A 14,775-nucleotide genomic window follows, 5' to 3' on the forward strand; every position below is an offset into this window, starting at 1 on the left:
TTGGCCCCGTTTCTCTCCTGTCTCTTCCGACTTTCCTGAAGAATGGCAGACGAGTAACTGCAATTGTCCCCAGAAACTGGCTTCTAATCCCTGGGGACTCAGGCCCCCTTGCTGGGACTTGAATGATTGGAGCAGGGCTTTGCACATTTCCTGGGAGAAACATAGTCAGCTCTCATCTACACGACTCGTCCTTCAGGGCAGTGGGGGGAACGCTGGCTGGTTCATCTTTTCTCTGGTCTGCTTTCAGACTGAGACACACAAGTCATTCTACAGCTAACCTCAATAGGAAATAGCAATGTCTTTGTGTTTCCAAGTGAGCCGTCTCTGTAATGCAGCTGACCTCACTAGCTGCAGCTTCTTCCTCCAAAGACTGTGGAGCTGCAGTTGGTTGCATCTCTAGATGGAGAAGCCTTGGATGCAAAGGGCCCCGTGGACCAGACCATTTTATATAAGTGACTTGAGCATCTGTGGATTTTTGTGTCCACAGGGGGCGTGGAACCAATCCCCCATGAATATCAAGCAAGGACTCTACCTCTGTGTCCATTGGAATTGTCATGGTTTATTTTCAGCTCTTTACATTTGATTTAATCATTTCTATGTAACTGATACCACCATTAATCTACAGAATTTCACATAGGTTCACAGGGATCCAGTCGTAATTCCCTGAACGGCGTTTTGCCAGTCTCATGACTCAGAAGGTCTTTATGCATATTCTACCAGCAAGCTTGGCCATAAATAGCATCGCCATATTTCCCAATCACTTTTCGATACCCTGCAGGAGGCCTTGGCTCAAGCACTGTGGATCGACATCAAGCGCATGGACGAGCCGGAGTGTTACTTTAATTCTTTGCCGAAGGAGCTGGAGGGGAAAAGGGACCGGATGGTACGGCTGCTTGACAGTGCCGGCCTGAGACCCATAGTTCCTGACGGGGGTTACTTCATCATCGCCGACGTGTCTCTGCTAGGTTTGTAAAGGTCTTCGTTACCGCGTCCCTATGGAAACCCAGCTGGGATTATATCAGAATGATGAAGAAAAGATGGGCATCAAAGCCATATCTCATGTTAGACGTGGAAGTGGGTTCCCACAGTGTCCTATAATCTCCTTGACAGTTCAGTCCTTGACCTTGAATGTGGTGGTTGTTACGCAGTGATGGTTTTCTGCTTAACACAGACTCTGCGGTCATCTCGTTCTGGTGTGTAATTTAAAACACAGGCACATGAAATACTGTATCTTCCTGTGTCCCTTTCAGTAAAACTTTAGTTTCCTTTTTACTTAAATAAGATTTTGGGAGCATCAGTGCTCTTGGGGAATGCTTGCCACTTTGGAGGGTACGGGCACCACGTCAAGAAGGAAAGTCATGTTTACAGAAGGTCTACATGCCAAGCACTTTCAAACACCCTTTTGACAAAAGCAGTGTTCGTTCCAATTTTAAAGGCATGAAGCCTTAGAAAAGGTGCAATAACGTGCCTGAAGTCACATAGCTCGACTCCAAAAAGCAGTGGTCTTTAAATAACCTGAAGCTGTTGTATGTAATTCTGACATGCCACCCAAATCTCAAGTTAGAAGCAGGATGAAATTTTATGGATAACATCTTTCTTATAAATAAGATTATTCCAGTTGTTCAAGTGCGATAATAAGGTCCCGAATTCTGGGGGAAAGAGTGGGAATGCAGCAACCAATTCTGATTCACGTACATGCACAGGGTCGGTTCTAGACCACCACAATACATACGCTAGTGCTGTTAGAGTACGGTTCACACTCCTACCTTTAATAAAGAACTGTCTTGTTTGGAGTTCCCGTCGCGGCTCAGCAGTATCCCTGAGGATGCAGGTTTGATCCCTGGCTTCACTCAGTAGGTTAAGGATCCAGTGTTGCCCTGAGCTGTGGTGTAGGTCACGGATGTGGCTTAGATCCCAAGTTGCTATAGCTGTGGTGTTAGGCCGGCAGCTGCAGCTCCAACTTGACCCCTAGCCTAGGAACTTCCATATGCCGTGGGTGGGACCCTAAAAAGCCCCCCCCCCCAAAAAAAAAGAAATATTTTGTTTCATTTCTTTGAGGGTCTCTGTCTCAAGCATACAAAAGAAATAGATTCCAACATTCTCCTACCTATAAAATCTTTAGCATTGTATTTATTCCCTTGTTTTTCTTTGAGCACCATGGCAGTAAATTTCTGCAAGCTTTACAAGAGTAATTGAGTAGTAGAGCCAGGGTCACTGCAGTTAGTTAACGCCCTCCTGTTTCTCCCACCAGCGCTGTGATTACCCCTTTCTCCAGGCTCCCTTTGAATACACCGCTATTGTACTTGTCACCTGGAGTTTTCACATAACTGATAATTAGATTCGATTATAAGTTGTCATTTTTGTTAGAGCCAAACGTGAATTAAACATGCATGTATACATACAACTTGAAATATTAATTTAAGTTCTTGTAAAATCAGGTTTGCTGTTTCTCTCAGAATTGTAGCACAAATAAATGAAAGAATCATGTAACAAAGAGTGCTTAATAAAAGGTAGAATATTATTAGCATTATTACATGAAAATTTTACTGTCTTGAGGCACAAGAGAAAATTGAAATAAAATCATTAAGGAAAACCATAGTAAGATACTAAAAAAAAAATGCAGGTGAAACTTGCTTCAATGCAAGGTTTTTACACTGCTATTTGAAAAGACCCAGTAGTGTGTAGTGAAAAGATGGATAACAGCCTTAATTTATTTTGAGAGATAAATTGTAAAATTTCGTTAATACTGTACCCATCAATATTTGCTGCTTTGGAGCATTCAAAAAAGTCTGAGTACAAATAAGTAAAATTAAAACCATGTAAAATGTGGATTGCTGAATCTGAATGCCAGAGAACTATCGTGCCCCGACATACGCTTTTCCTTACTTCCATGCCAGATGCTGACCTAAGTTACAATACACTTGTGGAGCTTGCGATCTAATGATGAAGTCCCATTTGGAGGTATAGTTATTATGGATGAACACTTTATAAATTTAGCTATTATTTCCTTAATAATGATCACAGAGGCTTGTGTTCTTTCTGAGTGGAAAGGCAACCCACTCTCTCCTGATGCTAACGGCTGTGCAGGCAGCATGATCAGCCCGTGAGCACGGCCCTAGCGTATCCGCAGAGCGGCTCTGAGGACTCACACCACCGCGCTGCAGGCTGAGACGCCAGCACACGCTGCGAGTGCCTCCCGAGAAACCTCTGAGTCCTGAGAGACACGTGACGTACGTGTTGCCTCGGATGTGATACACAGGCCGTCCGTGTTGTATTGTCGTTTTAGATGCAGACCTGTCTGATATGAAGGACAGCAGCGAACCTTATGACTATAAATTTGTGAAGTGGATGACTAAAAATAAGGTAATGTTTATGGGCCTTTGCAGTATTGGGCGGTATGTTATAATGAATTTATAAAGGAAGCCTGCTGACATGTTTTGAGCAATGTTAACTGTAGTTTTGTCACAAGATATTCTCTTTGGAGGATTTTTTTTTTTTTTGGCCTTGCCTATGGCAAGGTGTGTGGAAGTTCCTGGGCCAGGGACTGAACCCATGCCACAGCAGTGTGACCTGAGCCACTGCAGTGACAACACTGGATCCTTAACCCTCTGTGCCACAGGGAAAGTCCAATTTGGAGGATTTTAAAAACATTTTTCTTTTAGAAATTTATTATAAACATTTGTAAGTATCTGTTTAATATTTGAACTCCTAAATTAATATTTAAATGTAAGTAGTTCTTCTCTTTTTCCTATTGTATCTTCCTATTCGTTTTTCAGAAACTGTCAGCCATCCCAGTTTCAGCCTTCTGTAATGCAGAGGTCAAATCACAGTTTGAGAAATTTGTGCGATTTTGCTTCATTAAAGTAAGTACCCTATTCCACTCAGAAACACAGCTATAATAGTCTTCCTTCCAATTTATAAAGCACCATTTTTGGCTGTTGCTAGATATGTCGTACTCATATGCAGTTTTAAATTTTGTCTTGCTCCCGTAAAATTAACAAAACTCACCAGTTTTTGAAGCTGAGTTTATGGGATTACAACATAATCAAACTCCTTACCTATAACATTATAATGTCCAGCATGTAATCAAATATTACTACACATGTGAAGACACAAGAAAATGTGACTCTTGGAGTTCCCATCGTGGCGCAGTGGTTAACGAATCCGACTAGGAACCACGAGGTTGCGGGTTCGGTCCCTGCCCTTGCTCAGTGGGTTAAGGATCCGGCGTTGCCGTGAGCTGTGGTGTAGGTCGCAGACGCGGCTCGGATCCCACGTTGCTGTGGCTCTGGCGTAGGCCGGATATGGAGGTTCCTATCCTGGGAACCTCCATATGCCGCGAGAGCGGCCCAAAGAAATAGCAAAAAAAGACAAAAAAAAAAGAAAGAAAGAAAATGTGACTCTTCATGAAAAATAATAAAGAAAAGCAGTTAATAGAAACAGCTTCGGTGACTCAAATGTAGGAATTAGCAGGCAAGGACTTGACTTTAAAGCAGGTATTATAAATGCGCTCAAGAAATTAAAACATGGTCGTAATGGTCAAAACTATTTAAAAAGAACCCAGTGGAAATTAAAGAATTTGAAAGTGTAATGTCTGATGTGAAATATGTATTGAGTTTAACATATAGTGGATTGAGGATGTGAGAGAAAAAAAAAAAAAAAAGAGTCCACCTGGATATAAATCTATAGGAATTATCCAAGCTGAAAAAAAAGAAGGAAAAATTATTTTTGAAAAAATAAATAGGGCCTCAGATCTCTATGTCAGTGTCAAGTAATAGTATATGTATGTGTGTGTGGGAAGGAAGGATGGGAGAGAGAGAAAGAAAAGAGAAAAGATAAAAGGAAGAAGACAGAATGGCAGAAAAAAAAATGTTAAGAAATAATGGCTACAATTTCCCCTCTTGGTGAAGAACAGCTTAGAGATCTAAAAATTTAGTGACTCATACAGAATACAAATAAAATCACACCTTGACAGGTCCTAATCAAACTGCTGAAAACCAAAGGTGATAATAAGATCTTGAAAACAGCCAGAGAAAAACTACACCTCACATGCAGAGTAGCAAAAATATGACTGTTAACTAACTTCTCATCAGAAACAGTAAGACCAGAGTGCCATGAAATGACATCTTCAAAGTGCTAAACTGAAAAATACATCAGCCCAGAATTCTATACCCAGGAAAATATCTTTCATAACTGAAAACAAAATATACCTCCCTGATAAATGAAAGCTAAGAGAATTCGGAACCATCAGATGTGTGCTAAAAATAATCTGAATGTATTACTGCTATTGCTTAGATGTTAGCGCTACTGAAATCCGTCTTACAAAGATGAAGGCACTCTCTGTGCCAGCACTCTTCTCTATAAACCTGTCAGAATGCTGTCAACACTGTGTTCAACTTTTATTTATTTATGTATTTATTTTGGCCGCACCCACAGCATGTGGAAGTTCCTGGGCCAGGAATCAAACCCACGCCACGGCAGTGACGATGCCAGATCCTCAAGCTGCTGTGCCACAAGAGAACTCCACACTGTTTTCAACTTTTAGAGATGGCCTATCGACAAACTATTGGTGTCTTATCCAGAATAAAGTATAGATATGAACAACTAACAATGTCAACATTTAATTGACTGAAATGTAGAAAAAAGGGCGAGGCCATTAACACTGTCATCTTACAGTGGATCTAGGACTAGAGGTATAGATACAGTATTTGAAGTTGTAAACAACTAAGAGGAGAAAATAACACAAGACGTCTGGCTTTAGAGTAGTAAACACACCCCTTCCCCATTCTCTTCTTGGAAGTTATTTAAAAACATCAAGGAGAGGAGTGCCTGCTGTGGCTCAGTGGTAATGAACCTGACTAGTATTCATGGAGACACGGGTTTGGTCCCTGACCTCGCTCAGTGGGTTAAGGATCTGGCCTTGCCATGAGCTGCAAGCTGTGGTGTCTAACACATTTGCAGCTCAGACCCCGCATTGCTGGTGATGTGCGGAGGCCAGCAGCTGCAACTCCAATTCAGCCCCTAGTCGTGGAACCACCGTATGCCACAGATGTGGCCCTAAAAAGCAAAATATTTTTTTTTTAAAAAAAGCCATCTGGGAGAATGGAAAACAAATTCACAGATCCCCCAGTCCCTGAGGAAGAGTTGTCAAGGTCAGTGAAGGTAATGATAGAGGGAAACACCAAGAAAGGCTCCTGCGCTACACCTTTAAATTGTAGACAGAGCCAGCAAGTATCCTCCTTGTCACCCAGAACAGCGGGCACGGAAGCAGCCGGCGCTTGTCCAGACCCCTCGGGCAGCGCGGAAGAGGCGGAGTGGACACACACAGTCGTGTCCTGGAGAACCGAGGCCAGCTGGGGTGGAAAGGAGATTGGTTGGGCTGTAGACTTGTTCTTCATTTCTGTCATTTTTGCTAGAGCTCTGTTAAGGCAGTGTGGAAGCAATATGTTAAGTTGCCAAGTTAAATGAGTTGGGGAGAAATAAAGTCTACAATAACTCCCCCTCAGAGTTCCCTTGTGGTGCAATGGGTTAAGGATCCAGCATTGTTACTATAGCGGCTCAGGTTCGTGTCGTGGCACAGGTTTGATCCCTGGCCCAGGAACTTCCGCATGCTGCAGCCATGGCCAAAAACAACAAAACGAAAGCAAAAATGAAAGAACTCCCAGAGTTCCTGTTGTGGCTCAGCGGTGATAGTAATGAACCCGCCTAGTAACCCTGAGCACACAGCTTTAATCCCTGGCCCCATTAAGTGGGTGGAGAATCCAGCGTCGCCACAGCTGTGGTGTAGGTGACAGGTGCAGCTCGTATCCCGCATTGCTATGCCTGTGGTGTAGGCCAGCAGCTGCAGCTCCAATTCAGCCCTTGGCCTGGGAACCTCCGTATGCTGCACGTGTGCCCCTAAAAAGCAAAAAAAAAAAAAAAAAAAACTCCCCCTCCCCCTCCCAGAAGTCTGCATGAATCATATTTAACTTTACTGCAAGCCCGGGAGAGAATTTCTGTTCCTTCTGGTGCTTCCCTGGTTCCTGCCTCACGCAAACCTGCAAATACTTCAGACCATATCAATCTCCAGATCATAGACAGAGCCAGCAGGCAGCGTACTCATTGCCAAGAACAATAGGAACCGTGGGTGTGCTGGCGGTGGGAGCTTACAGAGAGATTTCAATCAAAAATGAGTAATAAAAAGGGACCCGATCTGAATCTGGAAAAAGATGCTATCGGGGGAAAAGGAGAAAGGCATAATGAGAAACAGGTGTCAGAGAATATTCCACCAAAAGGAAGGAGGACATTGCCATAGAGCACATAAAACGTGTGGTATTTCAAATTCAAAACCTTTAAGATAAAAGTTACAGCAGAGATTTTTAAACGTTCAGGAAGGATAGAGTGAGATGGTGGAAGAAGACAAAACGGCAGCTGTCAGAGCTCTGGTTAGAAACCAAAGACACCTAAAGCTATGGGTAATTGTAGTGACCTTGGAAATGACACAGAGAACACCGAATACTCTTCTGCAGGCACGCAGAGGATTGAGAAGTGGGCAGAAGAAGCGAAAACGAACAAAGAGCTTAAAAATATTAGAAAAATGATAGCTGTAGAAGCCAAGTGGAACCCAGATCCCAAGGGTTGCAGATGGAAAGGGGAACAGAGGAACTGGGAGAGAAGGTCATGGCTTCACGTCACAATCTCTTTGCATGGAAAGCAAAGAGATACGTCTAAATGTGGGAAAGGATTGCCTTCTCTTGGGAAAAGTCGTGCCGGAATAACGCTGAGACATCCTTTGTTTATTCATATATCGGACTCTAAAGATAAGGAAACAATGCTTTGGCATCTAGACGAAGCGATCAAGCCTCCAGGGAGACAGGGGAGGGGGGTCCCTGTGGCCTCAGCCCCTGGCCTCAGCATCCGTATTGGAGGATAGCGGAACAAGAGCGAGAATTCCCTAGGGGAAGCTGACACAGCTACCCAACCTCTTGGAAAGGCAAAAATCAAAGAATGGCCAAGCACACCAGGAAAATAGAAATTAAAAGAAAGAGGGTTGAATTTAGGGCAAAATTAACCAAAAAGCAGCACTTGACAATGGCTATTGTAACATCTTCCGTAGCTGTCAAATCCAGAATGCCGCACATCCCTCATAAGAAGAGAGACAAAAAGAGAAACTACAATGAAATTGTATTTTATCTGTTATATGGGAAACAACCAAGACAACTGAAAAGGTTAAGACACTGACATGCACTGATCGATTTATAAAATCTCTAGTGGTTAATTTGAAAATGACCATCTAAATGTAATTGAACGTGTCTTCTGACCCAGCAATCCTACGTCTAGGATTTTTTCCTCTAGATTTACTTGGCCATTGGATGTCTTGTGTTCAAGGATTTTCAGTGGAGCATTGTTTATAATAGCAATGGATTATAAACAACCAAAATAGGAGTTCCTGTTTCCGCTCAGCAGGTTAAGGACCCAGCATTGTCTCTCTGAGGATGCAGGTTCGATCCCTGGCCTCACTCAGTGGCTCAGCGGGTTAAGGATCTGGCGCTGCTATGGCTGTGGTGTAGGCCGGCAGCTGCAGCTCTGATTTGACCCCTGGCCTGAGAACGTTCGTATGCTGCAGGTGTGTCTGTAAAAAGGAAAAAACAAAGTACTCACCAGTGAAGACCCTTGAATAAATTATGGTACATTCTCATCCATAAAAGAATCAGCAGCCTCATGGGGTGATAGAGCACAAGCTAAAAGCAGAGAGCAGCCCAGTTTGAGAGAAATACTAACATTTACATAACAAGGAAAGGGGAGTTCCCGCTGTGGCTCAGCAGCAACGAACCCCCGCTAGCATCCAGGAGGACCGAGGTTCAACCCCTGGCCCTGCTCAGTGGGTTAAGGATCCAGCCTTGCCATGAGCTGTGGTGGAGATCTCAGATGCGGTTCAGCCCCCATGTAGTTGTGGCTGTGGTGTAGGCTGGCAGCTGCAGCTCTGATTGGACCCCTGGCCTGGGAACTTCCATATGCCATGGGTGCGGTCCTAAAAAGATCAACCAAAATTAAAAAAAAAAAAAAGGGGGGGGGGAGTTCCCGTCGTGGCGCAGTGGTTAGCGAATCCGACTAGGAACCATGAGGTGGCGGGTTCGGTCCCTGCCCTTGCTCAGTGGGTTAACGATCCGGCGTTGCCATGAGCAGTGGTGTAGGTTGCAGACGCGGCTTGGATCCCGAGTTGCTGTGGCTCTGGCGTAGGCCGGTGGCTACAGCTCCGATTCGACCCCTAGCCTGGGAACCTCCATATGCCGAGGGAGCGGCCCAAAGAAATAGCAAAAAAAAAAAGACCAAAAAAAAGGAAAAGGAAAAGGAAGGGAGAGAGGGAGATAGATGCTTTTAAACACCTGGACTATCTCTGGAAAATGCATGACAGGATCCCAGTGTTGCCTCTGGGGAGAACTGGGTGGCTGCAGGAGATGGGTGAGCAGCTGGCTTACTTTAAAAAAATATTTTGAAATATTCTCAGTAAATACGTTTCAGAACTTTTTTTAACAGTTTCAGAGTAAGTTCCGAACTTAATTATTGCTGCCTGGATCAACGCCAAGTACTTTATTGTATATGCCCCATAAAGAGCATTCTTCTACAAAACCACAGCATGACCATCAAAGCCAGGAACAGCGTTGCCATATCATTCTGTCTAAGCCTCAGATCACACTCAAGTTTCACTGTCCCAATAATGTCCTTTCTATATCAAACAAAAAGTAAATAAATCCAGGCCACAGTCATCCATCATCAACCCGGGCTGGGATCACGCCTTGTATTTTGTTGTCACTTCTCCAAGCGGGAATGGTTCCTCCGTTTTTCTTGACTTTTATGACTTTTATGACCCTGATACTTTTGAAAAGTATTGACCAGTGAAGAAAGTCCCTCACTATTTGTTTGCCATTTTCTTCTGTATAGATTCAGATTATGTACCTCTGGCAGGAAACCACAAAAGTGATGCTTTCTTCATTGTGTTGCATCCTATCGGATAGCACATGCCTCTAATTTTTCCTGTCACTGGTGATGTTAAGTTTAATCACTTTACTAAGGCAGTTCTGCCACACTTCTCTATTTAAAGTTATGCTTTTTCCCTTGATAAATAATGAACGTTTTATGGTGAGGTGCCTTAGAACTATGGAAATATTCCATCAAGCAACGTATTCATTTATCTATTCCTTCATAGAAGTAAGGACTCATGAATTCCTGTTTTATTCAGTAGGTTATAATTTATTATTACTTGTTTCGATGCCCAAATTTCCCCAGATTTGGCCACTAGAAGCCCCTTTAAGCCAGCCTCTGTTGCCTTTGACAGGTCCCTCACTTCTGAGCATTCCCCTACTTTCCGGCGTAGCAAGATGCACCAGGTTCATTTGTCATTGTCTAGCCCAATCTGGAATCACCTTTCAGTGGAGAATAGTATTAAGAAGCCAAGATCTGGGCACTAGGAGTGCTCATTCGTGTGAGGTAGTGGTGCTCCCAGCCCCCACAGTGGACAGAGGGAGGGAATCATAAGTGTATATGTGTGCATTCTACACCTGTGTCGATTCGGTTTATTTCTGTGTCTATCTACATACATTGAAACCACCGCAGGGTTTATTCTAGCTTTCTCCCCTTCTGTGTTTGTCACTCCCTTCTTGGATGGTGAAAAACCTGGCTCTGGGCATGTGACTACTTCTTTAATCAATACCTCTGTATGTGATACAGTCTCTGTATGGGACCAGTCTCCCAGTAGTGTCACTGCCTCCCTACCCACCACCCCTAACAGGCATCCTTTACCCCATTCAGGCTTTGACTCTGTACAGGCTGCTGTCACTGTCCCCTGCATGGTCATCCTCCTCACCTCACCTGGGCTTCAGCTCCCTGTGCCACTGTGCTGCTGTCACTGTCCCCTGCATGGTCACCTTCCTCACCTCACCTGGGCTTCAGCACCTAGGTTCCACCTGGAACCCCCCCCCATACAGATGCCTTTCTTACTCACCCCCTGGACCCTAACACCCTGTTCCTAGTCAGTGCCACCACTGACACCACCTCCACCTCATGTCATCCGTGTTGGCAGGCCTCCTCACTCCACTCTGGCTGTAGCATCCTGCACCAGACTGCCAAGGCTTCCCCTCCTGCCGCTTCCCTCAGCCCCACCTAATGGCTGTGGACTCAAACATTCTGGAGGGAGGAAAGAGAAAGGAAAGGAGAAGTAGAGAAAGCAGAAGAGGAAATTAACCCATCAATTTAATTTTATACTACTTGCACTATTACTTATTCAAAAACAAATGAATTTTACCAATACAACTGACCCTCAGACAGTGTTGAAGGTTAGTCTTATAACTGAGAGACTTTGATAGGAGGGGACAGAGTAGTGTGAATGCACTGTTTGTTCCTCATCCGGAGCAGAGAATGGTGAATGTTGTCCAAGGTTGATAAATTAGAAACACACAGTATTTAAAATCTGGTGGTAACCACGAGAACTAAAAGCACAAGTTTCCTTAAGAGGTTGATCTGGAGGATGGTGGGAGTAGCGTCGGAAGGAGCAGGGAGGAAAGAAGCAGATGATTGTTTTTCAGCATAAACTCTTCTGTACTCTTAAATTTTTTCTGTAATTGTACATTAGTTTATCCCTCCATTCTTGCTCCACCTGGCATCCTTTGTGTGTTGGGAGCTCAGGGAGGGATTTTTCTTTTGTCTACAAGCTTCTTTGAAAGAGCTCTGTGATTTTGCACACTTCCTACCCAAACGGATGGAGCAGTAAATATGAATCCCATCAGTACAACTTTCAGACTCTTCACCTGTATCAGTGTCGTTTATGCCTCTGGGTCTTTGGCACTGTGGTCCACTTGGGCTGCTACAAGTGGTTATAGTAGTAAGAGTGTCCACACTGACCAACATGGTTTTGGCTGGGATTGGGTTAAACTATTTTCAGTCTGAGCTGTATTTACAGTTTGTCAGTCATTTTCTTGGTGATGGCCCCATGCTGGTTAATGTATAGATTTCTTTGGTGTCTGGATAGTAGTAATTGAGTGCTCTGAACCGGCAGCCAGCATCACAAAACAGTATGATGTAGTGATTGCTGGGACATGTCTCTAGCTCCCCTAACATTCATTTCTTATGAGGTTCATCCACTTTTCCAGCCAGGCACCCCTGGGATACAGCATTACAAGTAATTGGTTTGTTTGATTGCTTCTGGGCTCTGTAAAAAACTTGGGACCTGTGTATTTGGGCAGCAAGGCAAGCGACGATGCTGTGAATACCATTTCCCCAGTATCTGTGTCCTGCTGAGGTTAAGTGACTTAACATGGGACAAAGCTTCCCGTGACTCAACTTGCTGGAAAGGCCTCCCCAGCCTCCACCCCCACCCCATGAATGCGCTTAGGCTCTGTCACAACTGCAGAGGCCAAGGCCTGGCTGGAGCCCAACTGGACCCGACTCAGGTTATCAGGAGTTGAAGAGAACTCTGTTCCCAAATCACTACACAGCTGTTACCAATGGACTGACTTGGGTGTATTTTTATGTTCAAATCTTTACCTCCTCTTGAATTTAATTTCATATGTAATGATGATTATTTCATTAATTTACAGAAAGACACTACACTGGATGCTGCTGAAGAAATCATCAAGGCATGGAGTAGTCAGAAGTCTTAATACATGCAGATAATACACGTTTCTGTTAGATGGCCTAGTATGGGATTACTTAGTGCTGCTACTTGCTGGGTATTGCAAAGCAAAAATTTCAGTACAAATGAAATTTAAAGGAATATTTCCATTGTTAACCCCACTCCTAACAATATTCAGGTGATCTGATAATTTTTTTCCAGGTGAAATGTATTAAAACACCTCCTACAGGAGTTCCCACTGTGGCGCAGTGGTTAACGAATCTGACTAGGAATCATGAGGTTTCGGGTTCAATCCCTGGCCTTGCTCAGTGCGTTAAGGATCCAGAGTTGCCATGCTGGGGTGTAGGTCACAGATGCAGCTCGGATCCCGCGTTGCTGTGGCTCTGGCATAGGCAGGTGGCTACAGCTCTGATTCGACCCCTAGCCTGGGAACCTCCATATGCCTATGCCGCGGGAATGGCCCTAGAAAAGGCAAAAAGATAAAAAAATTAAAAATTAAAAAAAAAAAACCCACCTCTTACAATCATCTTATTAGAGTCAGTATAGCATTGTAGACAACTGTGAGATGCTTAACCTCTCTGGTTTCAGTTTACTCATAAAGGGGGAATAAAAATAGCACGACTCGATGTGAAGTTTGTGAGTTGTTGTTTGTGAGTATGAAATGGACTAATGGATAAAAAGCCTGGCAAACAGTAAGCACTCGACTGCTGTTAGCCAGTTTTGCTTCTCTGCCGTTGTGTGAAAACACTTAGCCAGTTACACCCCCCTCAACCCAGGATCTTTGCTTGGTCCCTGCCCACTCATAGTTCCCTCCCCTTCATTTACGAATGGCTTTGAACTTTGCTCACGGTTCTGCTTCTCTGTTGCAAGTACTGCCATGATCTAGGGTGGGTTCGAGGTCCACTCAGGTCACCTAGGCCTTTGGTTCGTTGACCTCCTCACCTCTGGTGATATATTCACCTTCATTCCACCCTGCTTCAGCCACCCACTCCCTCAGGCCTACCCTGACCCTTTCATCATTCCAGGCTCTTCTATCTTTGAGATAATACATTAGCCATTTCACACTGTAACCACCCATCCTTACAAGAAGTATCCTTCCCATTTCTGTCCCTCCCCATGCCTCTCAAAATACCACTTCTTTAAACTCACTATAATGTCAAATCTACTATTTCTCAAAAATTACTCTGTGTTCTTCCATCAGAATCAGCGAGGCTCTTTTGTTGAAAATAGATTTTGGTCTTCACTCCAGATCTGCTGAGTAATCATTTCAGGACTTGGCCCTTTCCAACTGATTCTTGTACCCACTAAAGTTTGAAAATCACTGCTCTAGTCCGTAGAACCTTCTCTGATAATTCCTATCTGTCTCTTTATATGCTCACCCTCCTCCTCATCCAGCCTAGATGGCATCATCTGTAACTTCAGCCAAGTTACTCTGCTGCATTGACTGACTTGCTCATTGTTCTGTCTCATCTACTTGGTCAAATAATAAATCAACCCTGGGGCTGAAGCTCCACATTTGCACCTGGGCTGCGGAGCGCTGCTGTGGACAGTGCATGACTGGACAGGTTCTAACAGCCATGAATGCGCGTCCTTGACCTTGATGAGCCTTCATTGTGTGTCCCCGAATGAGCTTTCTCTACCTTTTACCGCAGCAGCAACTCCTAACATTCTCTGATTCTCCATAATAAAAATACTCAGCTTTCTCCATGCTCCTACACCTCAGAGCCCACCACTGCCAGCACAATTAAATGACCTCATCTCCTGCTTCTGTGAAAAACACGATTTTTCCAAAAAATGAAAAAAACACCAAGCCAGCAGACCAGCAGTCCCCACTGGGATTCTGCCAACAAGTCTGTGACATCTGACCAGCATCTGTCCTTTCTTCATTTCCTCCAGGGATTGGGGCTCTGGGGAGGACAGCGGTTAGATGGTGCCAGGCCACTCCATCCAGAAGGAAGGCCGGGACCTCCAGAGCCAACTATTGCATAGCAATACAAATTCTGTGTAAGATCTGGAGTTCCTGTCTTGGCGCAGCGGAAACGAATCTGACTAGGAGCCATGAGGTTGAAGGTTTGATCCTTGGCCTCGCTCTGTGGGTTAAGGATCTGGCATTGCCGTGAGCCGTGGTGTGGGTGCAAGACACGGCTCAGATCTGGTGTTGCTGTGGC

The 14,775-nt window shown here is 44.3% G+C and overlaps 1 protein-coding gene across 7 annotated transcripts in view; it reads left to right on the forward strand.

The window, feature by feature from the left end:
* KYAT3 (kynurenine aminotransferase 3) overlaps window positions 1-13,233 on the forward strand; it is a 58,322-nt gene extending 45,089 nt beyond the window's left edge. For 4 of the 7 annotated variants that reach the window (XM_047785373.1, XM_047785370.1, XM_047785369.1 and 1 more), the window contains 4 exons: window positions 779-965; window positions 3,287-3,363; window positions 3,777-3,863; window positions 12,573-12,899. In XM_047785373.1, coding sequence (XP_047641329.1) covers window positions 779-965; window positions 3,287-3,363; window positions 3,777-3,863; window positions 12,573-12,635 — 414 coding nt within the window. In that variant the 3' untranslated portion in view covers window positions 12,636-12,899. Of the gene's footprint in view, window positions 1-778; window positions 966-3,286; window positions 3,364-3,776; window positions 3,864-12,572 lie in introns of those variants that run through there. The other 3 variants (XM_047785367.1, XM_047785368.1, XM_047785374.1) reach the window with 2 other exon arrangements.
* The last annotated feature ends 1,542 nt before the right edge of the window (window positions 13,234-14,775 follow it).

Source organism: Phacochoerus africanus, chromosome 6 (genome assembly GCF_016906955.1).
Source record: "Phacochoerus africanus isolate WHEZ1 chromosome 6, ROS_Pafr_v1, whole genome shotgun sequence".
In the NCBI taxonomy this organism is placed as follows: domain Eukaryota; kingdom Metazoa; phylum Chordata; class Mammalia; order Artiodactyla; family Suidae; genus Phacochoerus; species Phacochoerus africanus.